The following is a 22,718-nucleotide window of genomic DNA, read 5'->3' on the forward strand; positions in this document are numbered from 1 at the left end:
TAATTAAGATAACGAACTAGCCCAATACTGTCTTCCATGCTGCACCCACACCTTTACAACATGAAATAATGACTCATAAAATTAAAGCTTTCTAATGTAGCCTCTGGCACAGTAGGTATTTGAAAAGTACTCATCATTTGGATTTGCTCTTTATTACTCTTAGGGATTTCAACCACTATTGGTATAGAAGACAGTATAACCTAAAGGAGATCTGATGAACCATTTGGGAAATACCATCTGTGACCATGGATCCCACAGCTGTGGCTCATACCAGGAGAGTGTGATAAGGAACTATGAGACATCATAGACATGAGCGCTTATTCAGGGACAGAAGATGGATCAGCAGGTAAAGTCTCACACCCTGGTTCTGATCCACAAAAACCAAGAAGGAAGGAAATAGCCAACTTCCAAAAGCTGCCCTCTGTCCTCTGCCCTCTGCATATATACTGTGGCTGGTGCATGTCCACATTCATGAATACACACACACACACACACACACACACACACACACACACACACACCATAAACACACACATGAAAAATTCATTGATCAATTAAAATATGTAACATCCACTCAGGTATGTCACAAAACTATGATACATACACATTATTAAAATCTAAAAATGTTGGCAATTATTTGTTAAGCAGAAAAAACTTAATGGCACATACCCTTTGTCATAGCACATACCAAGTATCCATCTTCAAGTAATAAAAAAAATCTCAAAACAAAAGACAGTGGTCTATGGTGATGTTGTGTTCCCCAAAGTATTATGCACCCTAATAAACTTATCTGGGGTCAGAGAATAGAACAGCCACTAGATAAACATAGAGGCCAGAAAATGGTGGCACACATGCCTTTAATCCTAGCATTCTGGAAGCAGAGAGCCATTGGGATCTATGTGAGTTCAAAGCCACACTGGAAACAGCCAGGCATGGTGACACATGCCTTTAATCCCAGGAAGTGATGGCAGAAAGCAGAAAGGTATATAAGGCATGAGGAACAGGAACTAGATCCTGGTTAAACTTTTAGGCTTTTGAGCAGGAGTTCAGCTGAGAACCATTGGATGAGGACACAGAGGCTTCCAGTTTGAGAAAATGAGATCAGCTGAGGAACTGGTGAGGTGAGGTTAGCTGTGGCTTGTTCTGCTTCTCTGATCTTCCAACATTCACCCCAATACCTGGCTTCAGGTTTGTTTTTATTAATAAGACCTTTTAAGATCCGTGCTATAGTGGTCTAAATGGTGAATACTAAATGTTCTTAATAGTTTATATTATATTTTGCTACAAATTTGAGCTTTACCAATAAATTGGTCTTTTTTTTCCCAAATGGAGAACAACAGCTGTCTGTACTCAATAATGATAATATACGTTGATTTTCTACTTTGATATTTCCAATAGTTAATATATAATTGCTAGTCCTTGCTATCTGCAAACTAAAATTATAACCATGATGATTAATAATGAATTAGAAAATTTTAAAGTAATAAAGCTAATGAGTACATAGGTATGCTATAGATATGTATATATATATATATATATATATATATATATATAACAAAAATACTTTTTGTAGTATGTACTAACAAGGATAAAAATTACACTATTTGTCATCTAACTAAATAGCTAAACATTTCTATTAGTTTGTATATGTTTAATTGCTTTTAGAAAAGTAAGTAAATATAATTATAAAGTTAATTAATTCTCTTGAACTCCAGTTGTTTGGAAGATCTCTGCAAACATATCAAAAAAAGTTATCAGCTTTGGGAGAAACTATTTTAGACCATGTGGAATAGCTAGCTTTCATTATAATAATTTTTTATAAGATGGCTTAAATTACATAGTATCTTCTCTTGACCCAAGAAATAATATTAAAGGGAGAACCTGGCAACCATTCATAATTTTATTTACCATGAATATTTTACTGAAATATACAAAACCTTCCTTTGGTAATTAAAATTTGAAAACTCTTAAAATAGCCTTCCCCACCTCCCCCAAGTTTCTCTAAAGCTTTTTATCACTCTGGTATTTCCCAGTCACTGACCAGAACTCTTTCAGACAGTCTGACGGATACACGGTTTCGTATTTTAGAACCAATCCCTTTCCAAGAGATAAGCATGAATATGGCTATTCTCAGGACACTCAAATGCATACTCAGCTTGCAGCTTTATTTCCAATGTGTCTTCATGTTTCTAGAATAAACAGCCTTTTGTTTTACAATGATGTAGAAACAATGGAACAGATTAGAATTAATGAGCTTGGAGGGCCAGAAATTAAATCGAATTTTAATCTACACTAGAAAAAGAATGCCAATTACAAAGTGAAAATTGGTTTGGGTGGGATGAGTCAAAGCAGAGAGAATACAGAAACAGTGAGTTGCGTGCTGTCATGTCTCTTTCCCTGTTTGTTGGGAATGAGAGGCCTGTTTAGACACCGACCAGCCTGTGACAATGCAGAGGCAGAACCTGAGTCACGATGTGTTCTGATGAACTGCTTCCAATAAAAAAGTTTTTTATAATATCTCCCCCCCCAAAAAAAAAAATGTTGTTAGGTCTCCTATTACTACCAAATTCCAAATCTGATAGTGCGAAGGAGTTACATCCATGCTCCATATTATCACCTATCTCTCTTAAGACGTCTAATAGTTTATTTATAGTAAACAAGTTAAGGTTTTAAGTATTGTTTCTGGGTTGTAATGACATAACCATCTTAAAGGAAAATCGTACTTGTGTTCAAATTCTATTTTTTCTACCACCCTGTCTCCATGTTTCTATTTTTCTTGGTCCTTATCTCAGAACTGCTCCTGGTTTTATATCAAATTCTAACTTCTCAATCTTTCAAACATCCCTTCATGATCCCTTAGGTCCTTAAAGACAAAGGCTATATTTTAACAGCCATAAGCTCTCCTCACATAGTAGATACTCAAATATTTGATGAGTGAATGAATAATAAATAATATATTGAGGAAAATTTCTTTAGTAATTGAAAAAATTCTACTAATTCTTAAGGACAGACACTCCATTCTGTCCATATTTTTAATAACCATATGCATAATTATCACTTCCAAATCTATGTTTGGCAACTTAGAATATGTCTAGCAAATCAGTATCTGGAATGCTGAGTTTATTTTTACTGCATATCTATTGGGCTCAACTTCTGGTATCTCAGGAAATGGTAGTCTCGTGATTAAGAACACCTATGGCTTTTCCAGGAGACCAGAATGAAGTTCCCAGCACACATGTTGGTCAGCTTACACCTGTCTGGAACTCCAGTCCCAGGTGATCTAAACAATACTTTCTACTGAACATACAGATACCTACGTTCACACATGCGCACATCCTTGACATCCATGCACATTGCATTGATAAAAATAAATAAAAAATCGTGTTTATAAAAAAGAAAGGGAAAACAGGAATCCTTTTGTTTCCACTGTATAAATTGTCTACTGTATCCTCTAAACTCTCCATGCTCTTCCCAATCTGCTGAGTTATTGTCTTCCCATTCAAGAACACCATTGCTGCCTGATTAACTGTATCATGGTCAGTCTGTTCCCTTGCTACATCTGCTGCATCTGCTCCCATATTGCAGCAACATTGTCTTCACTACATGTCAATCATCTCTGTTGATTTTGGTAGGAAATATGAATATTTGTTAGTGACATTCCTTTTCCCCTAGCTGTATTCATGTTTTCAACATACAATGCCTTTTGTTTGGAATAGGTTTAGTTTCTTATCGTCTAGATTAGACCTGTAGTTATTTGTAGATGTTACATTGTCCATGCATGAATTCTCTGATACACGCTTTTAACAGGGCACTTATTTATAACTTTATGTACTTACTCCAGTATTCCTATTTATTATCTATCTATCCATAGTTTTCATCATCTATTTTCTGTCTCTTCTCCCCCAAACTAGACAGCAATTTCTGTGAGTTTAATGTTCATCTTGATCACTAAGTAAACAACTCAATAAATATCCATTTATGAATGAAGGAAAATTAAGACTTTTACAGATTGATTGATTGATCGACTGGAGTTGGGGTTACATGAAGTAAACATTAGCTGATCTTAACTACAGCCCTAGCCATGAAGATTATAATTTTTCTTAAATTCATTTGTTTTCTTCCCTTTGATTTCATCAATGTAATATGTGGCTGTGCTTATACTTGTTACTACTAATAATTTTTTTCAATTACTCCAATAGCATACACAGAGTTGTGCTATATAAATTACATATTTTAAGTTACTGATATTTCCATTTATAAACTCTATGATATTCACCATCAATATAAATTTTTTTTCTAGAAGGAATATGTAAACATTCAGCTCTGCATTACTGTCTAGGAAGGTGAGCCAGGTATTGGCTGGGAAGAAATGTGGGCACAGCCACAGGGAGTTCTGTCCACAAGTGCCCTGGAGAGGGAGCCAGCATCCAGAGCACATCTATGCAAAACGAGTTCATTTGCCCGAAGCTGTCTTCAGATTCAAGGATATGATATGGCAGGCCTTGCTTTACTTTGCTGCAAGAGAAAGCTTCCTATTGCTATCTGCAGGTAACAGAAATAAATCTTAGCAATCTGAAGGGGTCAAAAAAATATGAATGTGGCAATTTAAGTGTGTGTGTGTGTGTGTGTGTGTGTGAGAGAGAGAGAGAGAGAGAGAGAGAGAGAGAGAGAGACAGAGAGAGACAGAGAGAGTGAGAGACAGAGAGAGTGAGTGAGAGAGTGAGAGAGAGTGAGAGAGAGAGAGAGAGAGAGAGAGAGAGAGAGAGAGAGAGAGAGAGAGAGAGAGAGAGAGAGAGAGAGAATTATTTAAAGGAATCTCAAAGGAAAACGTGTTGCCAATGAAAGAATTTCACAAGCCTGAAAGTGTTATTTTGCTAACCTCCAAGACTATTTCAGGAATGTAAGTGATATGAGGATTGATATCAAATGTGGTGAAATGTTTCAAGCTTATTTGACACTAGATGTTTTGCGGGGGTGGGAAGATAAGAGCTCAGAATTGGATGAGAAGGTCATTTGAGTTGAACAGCATGGAGAACTTTAAATGGAGCTATGGTAAAGTTTTAAGGTCTGAAGTAAAATCATGATGGAATTTTCCTGGATACGCATTTGAAATTTTCCCTTGCTGACTGTCAAATCACTGGAGTAAATGTAATTTTAAGACATAATACTAAATCAAAATTTTAGAAATTTTGATATTATAACGATGACCTTTGTCCCCTTCCTTCTTTCTTCCTTCCAAACCCTGTCATATATGTCCCCTCCTTCAAGTTCATGGCCTCTTTTTTCATTCATTGTTATTGTATACATATATGTGCATGCATATAAATATAAGTTCCTAAATATAACCTGCTCAGTCTGTAAAATACTACCTGTGTGTATGTTTTCAGGCTTATTATTTAGCTATGGACAACCAATTATTATGTTCTTCCCACCTCTCCTGATCCTGGCTTTTCTCCATTGCCCATAGTTCTTTGTGTAGGACTGAAGACTCTTGGGATTTTCATAATATTTTGTACACAACTATGAGTAAGGCCACTTTTTTTTGTGGAATAAAAATATATTTAAACTTTTAAATGATTGTAAAATGTTTATAATTCTATAATGTAAAAACATTATATGTAACTAAATAAAATATTAATGTGTAAGTAAAATATAGTGATGTTCATAGCTCTTTTTTTAAAGGTATTAGCTTAAAATAGCCACTTTTCTATTTTTGCTTTTTTATATATAAAATCTCATCATTCTTCATACTTTCTGCTCTACTGCCACCTAATATGGAGAAAACAATGGCTACAGAATGTCTTAGTTGTCAATGGAAAAGCAGGGGGAAGGATGTTAACAAGATAATGCTTCAAATATTTGGACCCTATATCTTAAAAATGGGGAAAATACTAAAGTAGGCAAGGTATTAAAAGCACCACTAATTAGTATCTTTACTTAGTAAATGTTCAATATTACATTAACACATGCTAGATAAATACAGGCTTAAGAAAGAGGTTGTAGAAATTAAAATAACTGTATGAAAATACCTTGTTCTATGAAAGTGCCTAATCAGGAAATCATTATTTTCTCCTGAATTCTAACTCTCGTTATGAAATAACTTTAAAGGGCTGTGGAGACTGTTCAGTGGGGTGGAATGGTGGCTGTGTAAGCATGAAGGCCTGAGTGGGATCCCAAGCATCCACACACAAAATCAGGTGTAGCCACATGTGCCTGTAGCCCCAGAGATGCATCGTGTGGAGAAGACTGAAGGGGTGTGAAGGCTTGCTGCCAGACAGTCTACCTGAAAAACCACAGGCTTACTATGATCTTGCCCTGACTCAAGATGATGAGCTGGAGAGCAGTAGAAGAGGACAACAGAGTCTTCCTGTGTCCTCCACTACACATACACTTCCATCACACCTGGATATACCATACACACACACATGTGTATACACATACATATGTGTACACACACACACGTGTACACACACACACGTGTACACACACATCCATATACCTCAATTATTTTATAAAACATCAATGACACAACACAAAAGGCATCTTATCCTGTTATGTTTAAGTTTTATAGTATACTTTCCATTATTTTGATCTTAAAGCCCTGTACATAAAATGAGAATTGATATAACATCTATGGTATGCTACATTGTAGGGTAGAAAAAAGTTATACCGTTCCCAAGAACTGATAAATATACCTTACAGAAAGTTGAGGTTGTATGAAAAGTAACAAATATAGTCAAAATAATATAATTTAACTACCAAATATTTAATTATTTTAAGGAATTGAATTGCATAATGAGAAAATATAATTATATAAGCATCCAGTTCCATAAGTGTTAATGAACGGACTGTAATATGAATTGTGATAGCTTTCTTAAATCACTCTTCTGGCAAAATGATGGATGTTGAATTAATACTTAAAAGTCTGATATCAATTAAAATATTTCTCATATTACTCTCTGATTGAGAATTTGCATTTTCGAGATGTTGACAAAAACATTATATACTACTAAGTATATATTCAAAACTATGAATTTGATATTGGTGGAATTAAATCAATGACACTAAAATTTAGCTCTAAAATTCAACATTCCTGGTAGAAGTACTTACAGATTTAATTTTCTTTGGTAATATGGACTTCTGAATATATGACTCTTATATTAAACTCTAAAATGCTACTTTATATATCTGCAGATGAGGTCAAAGTGATTGTAATAGCTTTATTTCTATGGAATAATGTCAAGCTCCATAAAATATTGCTGACTTAATAAAAGCCTTAATAGAGAATTATCTTTGGTATGAATTAAACTGACAAAGTACTTTAAAAATAATAGAAGTCAATTTTTTTCGGATACAATCATTCTAGTGTAGTATAAAAATATAAGAAGTATGTTAAAAACAAAGCACATTAAATTTCATAACTGGAGTGTGAACATAGTAAATTAATGATTTCATTTAAAGATTCTTTTTATTGTTCAACTAATAGTTATGGGGATCTTACTGAACACAGCCTCCCAGTCAGAAGCATCAGATACAATAATAGGTACCATAAACTCTTCACTGGCTACAAACACTAATCACTTTCATTTTCCCAATTGTTTACCAATAGTCATCAAAGTGTCCATTTTCCAGCAATTTTGATGGACACCTGACAAAATTTTATTCAACATGATTGTATTTCATACTTAACAAATGTAGACCATTTTGTACACTTGTTTTCAGACTTAACCATAGAGCTGCTTTGACCCTGAGAATGTACAGATATTTGCCTACTGTAGTTTTACAAATATTTCTAAATTCCTTGAGAATTTTATACATGCATTTTGAACAAATTCACCCCTCTTTTTCCCCTTAATTTCTTCCATATCTGTCCCCATCTCTCCAACTTCCTCTCCTCTCCTTTTTTAAGTTTTATCAGCCATTTATTCCAATCTGTTCTGTTCAAATACCTGAGGATGTGGCACCTTCTACTGAAGTGTGGTTAGCATCTAAGGTGCCATTAAAGTATAGCCATGTACTTAAAGTTACAAAATTTTATAGCAATAAAATTTTCACAGATTAAAAGGTAATTTTGAAAAGTAACCACTGACATGAATCACTTTTGGCAAAGACAAGTTTTTTTGAGAGGTTTTTTTTTTTTTTTTAATGAAGATTGCAGTGGAATGCTATCTTTTTCATATTCCTAATATGTGGTATGTGCTCTAAGAAAAATGTTTAGAAGATTTACAAAGTACTAATACACATTACCGATTTTTAAAGTCCTAATAAATTTACAGTAATGATTTTACCTAAGTCAACAGAAGAATTATTTCCCTTCTTTTTCATTAATGTTAGAGGCATATGGAATTTATTTTATTCAATTATTATTTGCAGTTTCTTTAATTATCATGATAATCACTAAACTGGGAACAATGATGTATTTAAGAACACCACCAATAAAAATATAATTCAAAGACCAACTAACAACAATAAAATTGATAGTAATACAGGCAAGTAAGTTCAATACCATCTTAGAAAGTTTCTTCAGCCTGTAAAAATTACATTTGTGAGTCATTGGAAAAAACAAACATGATTACTACTGAAATGTTGAAATCTTGCACTTACCAACCTCCACAACACTAGAGCAGTTGGGATCTGTGAAGCCATCAGGACACTCACAGGAAAAGGAATCATCAGCCAATCCTGACAGACAGATGCCACCATTTTCACATGGATTGGGGTTGCAAATGTCACCTGGGGAACAAAGAGTCAGAGTTTGACTTTTTATGTCCATCCTGGCATTGGAACATACCTATTCACTTGGTCTACTGGCTCACTTCTGAAGATCAGCGGTAGACGGGTTTCTCTAGTTAGTTTAATAAATCTCTTTACAACCTGCATGTTTTCCTTTGGTTCATCTCTTTAATGTGCTGGGATGTATTTTCCCATACTTAGAATCTGGAAATGGCATGTGTACTCACATCAGCATCAGGATGTTAATGGACTTGAAGGTACCAAAGGACTAAACATTGCATTTCTATTTCTCTTTTACAACTTCCTCCACACAAATGCATTCAGGCCAATGTACTTCTTGAACTGCCAAGTATTAGATATCCAGAGAAAAACTGTAACCAAGGAGTAAGGTGCACCAAAGCAAAGACCTTCAGCACTGTGGCTTTATCTCTGGTATTATGTGGCAGTTGTAATTTTGTACTTTAAAAAATGGATATAAGAGGCTAGAAAAAATGGCCACCAATGTTGAATAGAGAATGGCAGTTGGTGAAGTGGTCACCTGCTGTGATAACATTTTGGATAGGAGTAATAAGGTTTCCACACAGACTGTTAACGTGTCAGTTGGATCTTAATATCTGCACATGATAAGCTACTGAAGCAAAGAGGCACGTCAAGCATAGAACCCTTCAACTGAAATTTAAAGAAATATAGAGGGACCAGGATTTGACTGGAAAAATGAAACTACTGCTCAACTTTAACCTCTCAAACTAATATCTGGTCAAATTTAAAGCTTTGACAGAAATATATGACCCTATCATAAATATAAAGTCATGCATGTGCCTTAAGAGTCCTGAAAATATTTCAGAGAACTCATTTGGAACATAAATGGACCTCTCAGGAAATCAAATGCCATCAAGAAATCCTGAGAGGTGTCCCTGAGTTAGCTGGCATACTCAAAGTAGCACTCCTGATTCACTGTGAAAGGAGTGACAGATAGCCTTTAGGTAAAACCCTGGGTGGAGGAGTATGAATTATTTTACTACAAAGAGGACTTGAGTTAGATTCATGACCACTTTAAAGGGGACTTTATAAGTTAAGATTTCACATGCAAGGCTAAAAAGAATGAGGAAGAGAAGGAGGAAGGAAAAAGGGAGGAGGAATTATCAAAAGAGGAGGAGGAAGATGATGGGGAGGAGGAATAATCAGCAACATCTTTAGCACCATCTAGCCCACAGCTTTAACCCACTCCATTGCATTACTAATAAAACTGTGTATGAAGGAAGATGCCCTTAGTGTGAACACAGCTTCCCAGATGAAGAGTGATGAACAACAATGTCTTCTACCAAGTCCAAAGAGTACTTAGGGTGAACAGTCACCAAATCCATTTTGCAATGTCCATCATGATTTCATTTGTTTTCAGCACTATACAAAACAGAAGTGTACTTTTCCCAGGCAGTAGAAGTTGTTGCAATAATGTCCATAAAGACTGGGCAAGCTGAAGATATTTATATAGTCTTATTTGTATTGACAAAAAAAAAAGAGAGCACTGTCTGGGAGAGTTTTAGCAAGAGAGATATTTAGAGGCTTGCATTTATATTCTTTCAAAAATCAAGAAAATCTCATTCTGACCTGCTTCTTTCTGGCTGCTAAGTCCCGATGCAGTACACACACACTGACTGCCTTCTTTCGTAGCACATAGTACACATAGTGCTGATGGTGATGGACAGACAGAATTAGAAGTATGAGAAGTTGGTAGTTTTGTTGCTTTGATTATCTAGTAATTTGGAGGCCAGCTGTTACTTAGCTGAACTTTGTTGTTGTTTCTCTTACTGATTTTTTTTTTCTTTTTTGTTTATGCCTTGTCTTAGCCAGGATTATAACTGCTGTGATACAATATCATGGAAAATATTGTGGAAGAAAGGGCTTATTAGGCTTATATCTCCAAATCACTGCTCATCATCAAAAAAAGTCAGGACAGGAACTCAAACAGGGCAAGAGCTGACGTAGAGGCCATAGAAGAGTGCTGCCTACTGAGTTGCTCTTCCTGTTTCCTTACAGAACCTAGGACCACCAGCCCAGGGATGGCACAACCCACAGAGGGCTGGATGCCTCCCACATTAATCACTAATTAAGAAAATGCCCCACAAATTTAAGAACAGCCTGAAATTATGGTGGAATTTTCTCAATTGAGACTCCCTCCTCTATGATTACTCTAGCTGTGTCAAGTTGTCATAAAAGTAGCCAGCGCATGCCTACTAATTTCTAATGTAGTAAAGCTTGTAAACTTTTCTTAGTTGTCATATACAATTGCATGTATTTAATGAATATAACACAATGGGATAACAACTTAATTAGAATGATGGTTACACACTCACATATTTATCAAACATATATTAGCATTTTTGTAAATACAATATATTTTGATATAAATTTTGTGTGCTTGTACTTTTTCTGTTATTTTCAGATGTCCTGAATCTAGCCTATGAAATTGAAAATTTCAGGCAAGTACTCTACTGTTTAATTACATTCTCAAACATAAGATGACAGCATACTGTTAAATTTCTCTCTACTTATATCTTAACTACAACATTAATATTTGTACAACATCATTTAAAGGGATAGAAATAACAAAAAATTACTATAACATACAACAAATCAACATGGCATTGTAACCAAATAGGTGTAGGTTTTGAAGAATAGCAAGAAAACTGTGTTGATAGTTAGAGTTCATAGAAGTATGAATAAGCAGTCAGTTTTAAAAGAAGGTGTAATGCAAGGTAATATTTTATCTGAAAAGTCTGTGGAACATCTCAAATGAATATGTCTGATAATAAGGTGGGTATTGAATTGGATGACGAGCCCTACACAATGAATTGTTAAATGTCAGTGATGCATTAAAAGCAGAGATAGGACATGAGAGAGCAGATGAGAGATCCTCTAGATCATAAGTAAATATTCTGTAAGGATGCTTTTGAAAAAAAAGTATAAGAAGTGTTAGAATCTAAAAGTTAGGTCCTATTCAGTATAAATGTGACAGGTTTCACAAGTGAAATTTAGTAGGTCAATGTCTGCCAGAGATTAACAAAGGTCATCCAGTATTAGGTGGATAATCTGAGCAGAACCTAAAATTGTGGCCTTGCATAAAGCACAAACAACAGAAAACAACCAAAAATAGCCATGAGGAGTTATTAGTGGCCTGCAGTGAATCTCTTTTTGTCATACTTAATTATTATATTATATGAATAATGATATTCTCATTGTAGCTGTGTTGTCCAAGACAGAGATAGAAAAAGAAGTCAAGAGTGTAAAAAGTTTAGTCTTCTGAGGTGAGCCTCTATAGTAGAGCACTTGTCCAGCATTCAGAAGGCCCTGTACTCAGTACCAAAACCCAGGAAAAGGAAAGAGTATACAAATGTTTACTAAGAAATAATGACTTCATGATGTCTGTTCCATGAACACCACACTGCTCATTTCTGTACTCATTACCTAAAACCAGGAGAAAGAAAGAGTATACAAATGTTTACTAAGAAATAATGACTTCGTGATGGGAGTTCCGTGAACACAACACTGCTCATTTCTGTATAGTGTCCTAAGTAAATATTTTGCCTACAATTGAAAACATAGGAAGTTAATGCCTATGGAGGATGGGATAATGAAAGATCAAAAGCACAAAGATGCATGTCTTAGGGCCATGCGAAGAACTAGAGGGACTGTGGACAAAGAAGGCAGAGGTAGGAATAGCCAGGAACAGCGCAGTGTAATGCAGGCTCAATAAAGTCTTCTGTAATATAGTAGGGTGTGGTGATACATTGTGTACCCTAATAAACTTGCCTGGGGATCAGAGGACAGAGCCAGCCACTGGATTAGACACAGAGGCCAGACGGGTGTCACACACCCTTAATCCTATCACTCAGGAGGCAGAGATCTGTGTGGATCTCTATGAGTCAAAGGGCACACTGGAAACAGAGCCAGGCAGTGGTGGCACACACCTTTAATTCCAGTACTGGGAAGCGCAATGCCTTTAATCCCAGGAGGTGACATGGGTAGGTGGAGAAAGGCATATAAGGCACGAGGAAACAGGAACTAAAGCAGTTCAGCTGAGACCCTTTCAGTCTGAGGATTCATGGAAACAGGATCAGCTGAGGAGTTAGTGATGTGGGGTTGGCTGTGGCTTGCTCTGTTTCTCTGATCTTTCAGCTTTCACCCTGATATCTGGCTCCTGGTTTTTTTATTTTTATTTATTTATTTTTTATTAAAAGACCATCTAAGATTCGAACAACAGTAGGGAGCTCCATGGCAAAAATCGTTCTTTGACAGAATCCCTTTGGCACAGAGACAACCCGGAACTAGTACTGTTGCCATGAACAATACTGGCTTTATGCAAATCAGACCAAGAAGAGTCCAAGAAGCATCCCACAAGTTTTGCAGAGGGCGTTGTAAGCTCCATGAACTATGTCAATGTAAAAGCATGCTGTCCCATAAAATTTGATTGGCAGTGTACTTCATGGGCACAGGAACGTTCACTCTCAAAGCTGTTATGTTCACCAAAGCCAGCACCTTACCCTGCTATTTTCTACGTGTAGTTGTTATCAAGATGATGGTGTAGGTGTGGGTTGACACTTTTAAGAGAAAAATCAGTGTCCCGGATAAATTTCAAGCCTAATTGACATATCTGTCAAAACTTCTGATTCTCTGCAATTTGAACTAATGTAAGGAAATACCTACTTGAAGAAGAAAAGAAGTCATGGTTAAAGTTTTTAAAGCCCTTGGAGTTCAAATACGTGATTTTTTTTTTTTCTATTTAGTTATTCCCTCAGTTGATAGGTCTTAAAACTGTGATGGCAATCAGCACACGGAGACAGCTCAGTAAAGAGAGAGAAGACAAACAGATCTCACAGTCCTGTACCTCCACTGTCAGCAGGTCCTCTGCTGTGAGAATGCATGCTGCAATCTGTGCAGTGTTAAGACCTTCGTGTTTCTTGGCTGGCTAGCCTCACCTGCTGTAGATTAGGACAGATGTGTTTAATTTTATTCTAACTATGTTTTATAGTTCCATCTGCAGTTTATGGCAGACTCAGGCAAATTAAGCTGATGCTGGTTTTGCCTTTTGGCAATAGAACGAAGCAATTATTTTTCCCAGGAGCAAGAAGTCTTTGCAGGCTAAATTTAACTTACTGTTTGCCCAAACTTTGCACCCACTGGAGAGTTCTGGAAGGACTAGAACAGTCAGCTTCAGTTTTAGCTTCATTTTTTTCACTGACCCCGACTTGTTGCCAGTTAGTTCCCATTGAAAGTGATACACAGAATATCTTACTTTGCCTCATTATCCACTCAAAGTTATGATCCTTGAACCTTTGGAGTAACATTTGTAGGTATCTTAACTATTTCCTCTTACTGTGGGAAACAGTGCAAAAAAAAAAAATAAGTAATGGCAAACCAACTAAAAAGCAAAACAAACTGTACATTTTAACGTCATTGTCTATGATATCACTATACACAACTATGATACTTCTAATTCATCTTAAGAAGAACATTCTATTATGACAATGTGGTGGAAATTGGTATACAAGATGGCTAATTCATTTAATTGACATTTAAGCTCTCAAATGGTTTATATGCTACATTTTCTTGATAAGCTTGTGTCTGTCTTCCGTGTGTGTATCAGAGAACCACTGACTCATCCGTCATGTATTCATTTACCATAAACCACATCGAGATGCCAGAATGCAGCTGAGATGAAACACATAATGTTCCTGCACTCTTCGAGTTTATATTATAGAAGAGATGAATAATGAAAGCCCTCCAAATAAGCAAACAATGTTTTGCTCTCTGTAAAACCAAGCCAGGAGAAAAATCTCCCTGATATAGAATGCTGTAAAGAGAATTGATGATTCAACACTGAGAGTCAAGCAAGGTCTTTATTCCAGCTAAAATCTGAAGGATGAACAGAAAGGAGCAGTGCCAAAAGGGAAGAAAGAGAATTTTTTTAGGGAGTCCTTTTAGAGAGAACAAGTGACTGGGTCTCCTGACAGGCACAGGAGTGAGGAAGATAAGTCATTTCAGAAAAAAAGATCAGTGTACATACTACACACTAATGGATTACCATTAAACATTTGTCATTAGCAAAACATTTATAGAAACATGTATAATTTGAAAGCCCATATTTAATTCTCCATGTGCAGCACAAGAAATTATAGTGTTTGGGGTTTATATATCTTAAGCATCTGAAAATATATTTTTTATTTACATGCTGATGTTTTTGTATATTTATCAGTTGATATTGTTTTATTAATGTATTTTCATAGTACTACTAATGTGTTCATGTGTTTGCAGAATAATATAAATAAATCAGGAATTTATTGCGATGAATATGGGAATCCCTGTTTTACCTTTTCCACTAGATGTGCTAGCAAACACAAGACTATACCCTCAATGTTTCGTCGGACCTCTCTCCACCTCTACAAACACACCTGTATACAGATGTAAAACTAAAAATAAGAAACTAACATGCTTCCCAAGAATTTTACTTCATGAACATAACTTACCACTTAATCACTTCAGTGTCTTGGCATGGTAATTGTGCAGGATGTTGCAACTCATATTTAAATGTGGGAAAGAAAAACCACAGGAAACCCTTGAATTCTCATTCCATAACCAGGGTAAGGTGGGCCTGTACATTACTATGCCATCTTCAATTTGTTATTCATCCTATTGGACATGGCAGCTATAATGCTACTTCATTAAAGAACTGAAAGAAAGCAAAAATCCTTGCTTTCAATTGCACAAGTCTGAATTTTGAAACAACTGTAAACTGAGTACATAGAATAATGAGACAAATCTAGTATACAAATGAGCAATATATCTAGTTAAAACGAAATAAAGGTTATAAGAATTTGTATAGCCAAACTGGTAAAACTTACAGAATATATTAGCACTCTCATGATTTATTTTATATGAAACTGTGGAACAAATGTATCTATTTTAAAATTGTCAATAGACTTTTTAAGTTGTTACCCCTTGATAGAGCATTTGTATTGTATAATTACTTTAATTTATACAATTCTATTTTAAAACCTTCTCTCATATACTAAGGATTATGACTGGTCATTGTATATTTCAAAAGTTTTTTTTAAAGCCATAATTGCCACTCCAACAAGGAGGGATAAATCCACTAAAGGAAATTTTTAAGAATTCATATGGAAACTTGCATATTAGTGTGTGTGTATGTGTGTGTGTGTGTGTGTGTGTGTGTGTGTGTGTGTTTAAAATGTAGTTAGCCTATATGAGGGTAACAATGGACAATGACCCTACTAAATGCCAGAGGTCAACACATAAAAATCTCAGTTCTGCAAATAGGTTGCCTCTTTTAGAGTTTTTGGACAGTGAGATCCACAAGCATCACAAACTATTGCCAATATTATTGGCTACATTCCAAAACCAATATATAAGATCATATAACTGAAGATACCACATCTTTCATTACTTAAGATGAAGATATCACACAGGTACTGACCTGGAAGTTTCATCGCTATTACCTAGTTTTCATAGTTCTTGAAAATGTTATTTGTGTTACCAGAGGAAAACAATTAATCATTTCTCTTATTCAGATGTAAACCTTGCAAGCTACAAAAACCTCTGGCCTATTACCATATGTCCATAGGAACAGCAGTGAGAGGACTGTCATAGGAGTAACTAACTACTTTCTTATTGGATTTAAATGCCCTCCATAAGATGGAACTCTTACCGGTACCATTATTTGATCAAGAAATTGTGGCTAAACAGGTCATAAGCCCCAGGAGAGAATCTACTACTCTTATTCTACTAAATGGACATAGTATTAAACTGAGTCTTAATGGCTTAAAATTATACCCACACATAGATCAATGTATCTCTAGAACCTCATCAGAGAATCTTCTATTTGTAGTAGATGGTGATTAACACAAGACCCACAACCTGTCAAGATGCAGAATTCTCAGCCTGCAATGAGACATTCATAACACACTTTCTCCTCCCAAAGATTAAGGTTCATGGCAGAAAAGGGCAGCAAAAAGTTCTAGAGTCAGAAGTGGTGGATGACTATAAGTAAATAGTGGCATTTGGGAATTGTAGGGCAGCTGCACATAGCCTCTCACAGCAGTTGTGACAGTGTGCACAAGACCAAAGCAAGCTCAGTCCAGACAGAATTCCATCATGGAGAGGGAAGTACAGGAGTTATTAGCATTTGGTAGCTTCTGGGAGAGGAAGCATAAGTTTTCTTTAAGAATGTTCCCCCGGTAAGCTGAGCACACTCTAGTGAAGAACTACACATCGAAGAATAAATGGGCATTACAAATTGGACTTGATAGTTTTTTTTTTTTTAAAGAAAAGAAAATACATATTTTCATAGGTAGAAAGAAGGAGATGGATCTGAGGGGTGTTGGGGAGTAAACTTAATCAAAACACATTGTGCAAAATTCTCAGAGAATCAATAGAAAAGAAAACCTTTTAAAAAATAGTGTGATCTGATTCTTTGCTTTGGTATTTTTAAAATATTTGTAGGCTCCATGAGATAGCTCAGTTGCTAAAAGTACCCACCACCAAATCCTAACACCCAAGTTCCCTGTTCAGAACCCACATGGTAAAAGGGCAGCACCCCCAAGATGTTCCCTGACTTCCTCATGCCCATCACAGTACATGCAATGTGGGAGCCCGTTCTTGGGTTCCTCGTGGCTTTACCCAGCAGGTCCGAATAGAGGACGATCAGGACCATGGGCCTGAGTACAGGTGTCTGAGATGGTCTGCACTTGGCTGTGCTGGGGGAGGAGGTCTTTTGCTCCACCCCTTGGCGTCTCTATTAAAACCCTGGGCCAGAGACAGTCGGGGCCCGTTGGAATAGGTTCCAGGCCCTCTCGAGGCTATCCTTTATTTTCTATCTGTTTATCTCCGCGATATTCTCTGCAATAAATCCTTCTATCTAATATTTCCTGCTGATCGCACTCAAGAAAACTCTGGGGAACTGTGGGGGTGGTGGGTAAACACCCCACAATGCAAATGTATACACATGCACATTGGTACACATAAACATATGCGCACAAAACAGATAAACATATAATTAAATAATAAAATCTAGATAATATTGTATGCCATGATAATTTAAATAGAAAAAATCCACTTTAAAATAGAAAGAAATACTAGGGGTATATAGGAATAATAGAATATGATATTTTACTGACAAACATTGAATATGCTTGTCATGAAAGACACTCTGATTCTTTACCTCAGTGACATCATTGTCCAAAATTAGTCACAGAAAGTCCTGGACTTTCCTATCAGATATCTGACCCAAGGAACCCTTAGACAGATGCACTTAAGGACGGTAAGGCTTGTGCAAAGCATCATGCTCAAAAGGCACCAGAGGGTTGAATTGTTATCTTAGGACAGCTTTTCCTCTTCAATTTGTTTTCAAATAATAATAGAATAGAGGACTAAAATTATCCAGAAAAAATCAATAAGTGTTGATTGTTAACTATTTAAAATTGTATCTGATTTATGAACTTTCAATCAAAGCTTTCTATATAAGTAGACAGAAATATGTTTTGGAGTCCAACAAAGAGAATCCTTGATATAGTTTGTGTTTTAAAGCACTCTAGAGAATCCCTTAAAATAGCAGAAGCTAGGATTTTTTAGAACTGAATGGTACATTAAAGATGATCTAACCCAGTGGTTCTCAAACTTTGCTGTGTATTGGAATCACAGGGGAGCCTCTCAAATGCCTGATGCTCCATCCAATTAAGTCAGTGTCCCTAGCAATGGGATCCTACCTTCAGCACTTTCAAAGTTCATACAAGTGCTACTTTGAACTGAAGAAGACAAAGGAAAGGTAGAAAGTAATTGAGAGAAAAATAAAAGGGAAAAAGAGAAATGAAAGTCCAGAATAACAGCACTTAGGGAGGATAGTGGGAAAAAATATTTAACTTCCAAGCTTTCTTCATTAGTGTCCTATGAGTTAGGAAATAAAACTTTTCCAGTGAATTATAACTGCCAAATTACAAATAAGGTCATACGCTATACAATGAATGTAGAATAACTCTAATTTAATATTAAGATGTATTGGATTTGTATAAATGAAGGAGAAGAGTGCCTAAGAGTAACCAGATAATCATTATCTAACAAGAAAGTAAAATTTTAAAGTATTTTGCTTCTATTCCTAACTGTGAATGGACAGCCATGCAATTATTCAATTGACAGTCCATGCGACAGCTCACTGTGACACCAACAGTTACATATTTGTAGGCCCAGTATAGAATATTACCTAGTCTAGCAGTCTCAAAGTAGATACAAAATAAGATTAGAGGCTTCTGGAAGACCTGTGCTACTTAGGGCAAAGCAAGCCCAAGAAAGGAGCCAAACTCATACACAGAAACTGGGAAGCCTTCAGAGAGTAAATGACCTCCAGCTAGAAACCAGAGTGGCCACCAACCATGCCACACAGCTCAGATCAGATGGCTAATGGCTCAGAAATGCTGACTCGATTCACAGATTGTGCTGGCTCTCAGTGACCTACATGAAGGCAGATTCACAGAACTGGATGCCACCTGGATGATTAAAATGGTAGTGTTGGCTGCAGTGGCAAAGCTCGTAACTCTGACACTTGAGAGTCCAAAGAAGACCCTTCCTCTCAATAGGTAAATTAATAAATTAATAAACCAACTAAATATAGTCATAAAAGAGTAAGAAAAAAGGTTAAAGGGAATGCTCCATTGAGACTACTGGCTCCCTGTGTGGTTGATGAGCAGCTAGTTTTTTGGTTGTTTGAGTCAGACCCATGTATAGGATAGGATGTGATTTAATCTGAAATACTTATTCTCAAGCATTTCAGGCTCTGGGAAGACAGGCATGTGCTGTTGCTGTGCTCACCGAAGAAACTAGAGACTTCTTTTTTTTTTCTCAAATGCTTTGCTACATACTGTATGTAACATGCTATTGTGATTAAGAACATCAGGTGGGCCGGCCTCAACATCTGCCTTCATAGGAGCCCTTTTCTTCTTCTCCATCTCTGTTGGCTTCCTTGAAAAATGGTCTTGGGTAAAAGTCAAATGACATGATCCATGTTGTAAATGTGAGCAAGGTTCTTGACAATGAACTGTCTTCAATAAAAGCTATTCAAATCAAAGGGACGCAGAGAGTGTGGGGGTTGACATTGATTATACATGCCAGGAACCTAGCAGTATATTGGCAATGACAAGAAACGCCTTGTAGCAGAGACAAGGTTACAGACAATAATAGCAAAGGGAAAATCAGAGGAATTGGAAGTGAGGGGGGTCAAAAAAAAAAAAAAAAGGCTTTCAGAGAACATGTGGAAGTACTGTTTTACCTCAGGAGTGAGACAATGTGGAGAGAAGTTTGGGCTGGATGTCCATATGCTTGTAGATGCTAGGACACAAATTGAAAGAATTCCCATCTGGTGTTTTCACGAGGTAGGCTGCTCAAAATGTAATGGATCAGAAGTTTGGGAACAGGAAAAGTCAATGTTTACCTGCAGGGATTAGAGAACACTTTCCTGGAAAAAGGAGGGGGAAAATGAGCAAGGGGAAGAAGAATTTCCCTGAATGGAGAGATAAGAACCGGTTCTGGCGTGGACCTGCCGCATCTGTGGATGGAGGAGAGCAGCTGGACTGCACGCATACACCACGAAAAGGCCAAGCTTGTGCGCTCGCCACACAGTGGAGGCAAGGCTCTTGGAACTCAGGGTGATTGTCAGACTGAGGCAGATTTATTGGAAAAAAAATAAAAGGCATACCGTTAAGTGGTATAGTTTTAAATTATATATTTAACAACTATGTAAACACCACAAGCTACTGAAATTTTCCCTCAGAAAATGTTGCAGTTCTTCCGGTGACCGGAGAGGACGATCCAAAGTTAGCCAGGTAGACTTTGGCTGGTGTGTATAAATAATGCAGCACACCATGAAGGTAGGCCTCAGCTCATCGATCCCTTCATGCACACAAACCCACACTGATTTTCTGAAAACAGAAACTCTGAGGCAGATAAAATCCAGTGTCATGGTCAACACCTGCCTCACTCTTACTTCCTATTTAAACATTAGATCATGAATTCTGCCTTTCCTAACTGGATCTGCCTAGTCACAATATAAAAATAACCCCTAAGGAAAAACAACTCTTACCCCTGCAAGTTAGGCTGATCACTTATCAAGTACAATAAACCCAAGCAAGAAATGGGACATTTAGTTTGGCACTACATGACTTGTTTTATTAATTTTCAGGCAGAGAGAATATGTGACAGGAAAATTACCAAAGCAGAAATTACATAGTCTTATCTTGTTTTATTTAGAATCTTGATTCAAAATTCATAATTATAAGGCAGCATTAGGATGACTTAATATCAATTACAGCAGATCAAAGCTGAAGGGGTACCTTGTAGTGTTTCAAGTGTGTCTCCAGCCACTTATTGCTAAGATGTTTGAAACGCAGTCTTTGGTTGCATAACACTGTAAGCTGCAGCTGCAAACCTGAGAGAGAGCCCTTCACTCATCTACCTGCTAATCAGAACGACACATACACTACAGGAAATTACAAAAATGAAAACCAGTCCTCTTCCAATAACAGACTGGCCAAGAGGCATCCGGTCAATTTATATACTGAAGATCATAATGAAAAAGTCTTGGTTAAATTTTGTAAATAAGGAATGAGTTCATATTCATCTTTATCACAGTATGTTTACATGAAGGGCATTTTATAAATAGGTGAATCATACTCTAACCTGATATGGGCTAAAATCTCAAAGTTTTGTCTCTCCAGCCACCGTTTTTCATCCTAGGGAGCAAGAAAGTAAAGAGAGCTTTCCGTGGTTGTGCCTACTTCTAAGTAAGGGTACAAATGATCTTGCTAAAGCTTCTGACATGTGTGGGCTTTGTTATTCTGATGTAAAGCCTAAATGAACAATCTGCTGTTTAACATAAAGGAGTCCCTAAGGGAGAGAGACACCTTAGCAATTAATTCAGCAGAGGGCAGAATCAGCTGAGTTCTGCCATTCTTGGCTACAATGGGTGTCCAGGTATTGCTGCTAACACCCCATTTGCATCATTATAGGGAAGAGCCTCATTGTAAGGAGGGAAGCAGAGCCCTTTCTTCAGGAGTGCCTGGTGTATTAATGGAAGTCCATTTAGAATATTAGTGCTTTTACCTTAAGTATATCTAAGAGAGTATGAGGAAGCAGAAGTTTGAGACTCTTCTGGCCTTCCAAATAGCAATGATATTTGCTGAAAGGAAGCCATTAGGCACAGAAATAGATTGCTCTGGAGCCCAGATGAATCCAAAAGCCCACGTCCTCCCTCATCTCGGTAGCCCCATGCCAGGGTTTACAGGTTGCTTCTCTAAGCACTTACCTGTCCTCATTTCTGTGATATTGAAAAGCTCGCAGCCTGTCCTAACAAGAGGGCCAGTTTTGCCCAAGTGGCAGCTGAGACTCCTAACTTAGAGTCCACTTTTCTCTGTAGTCCATGGAGCACTGTCTTTGTTTGCCCTTTTATTTTCTCAGTGCTGGAACCACTTTGAAGTAATTTTGCCAGCAACTCCCCCGAAAGGAGTGGTGTATTCAGGTTAAAATCACCTAATTTCCAAAGCCTGTGGAAGTCTCCTGTCTCAAGTTCCGTCCATATTTCTTCCAACAGTAGTGTCTTTGCATATTACCAGTGTCCAGGGGCAAGTGTCTTATGATCCGGAAGAACTCGTGCATAACTACCCCTTTCTCCCTCCCATCACCCCTTGTGGTTAAGAAGAGTCCTTGGCTTAGGCTCCAACAACCCCGTTTACAAGAATGTTTTTTCTTTTTCTTCCCTCCACTTCACAAATTTTATTTTTTATCTAAGTATTTTATTATATATAATATATTATATATATATATATATATATATTGTGTGTGTGTGTGTGTGTGTGTGTGTGTGTGTGTGTGTTTGGATAAAATGAGCCCCCTTGCTTCCCCCTCCAACTTTTCCTTCATCCCACCAT

General features: G+C 36.8%; 1 protein-coding gene across 2 annotated transcripts in view; it reads right to left on the minus strand.

Moving 5' to 3' along the window:
* Nucleotides 1–22,718, minus strand: part of Edil3 (EGF like repeats and discoidin domains 3) — a 448,869-nt gene that overhangs the window by 322,052 nt on the left and 104,099 nt on the right. For both annotated transcript variants that reach the window (XM_028854156.2, XM_028854155.2), the window contains exon 2: nucleotides 8,605–8,733. In XM_028854156.2, the coding sequence (XP_028709989.1) occupies nucleotides 8,605–8,733 (129 nt within the window). The remainder of the gene's footprint in view (nucleotides 1–8,604; nucleotides 8,734–22,718) is intronic.

This window comes from Peromyscus leucopus, chromosome 11, assembly GCF_004664715.2.
Source record: "Peromyscus leucopus breed LL Stock chromosome 11, UCI_PerLeu_2.1, whole genome shotgun sequence".
In the NCBI taxonomy this organism is placed as follows: Eukaryota; Metazoa; Chordata; class Mammalia; order Rodentia; family Cricetidae; genus Peromyscus; species Peromyscus leucopus.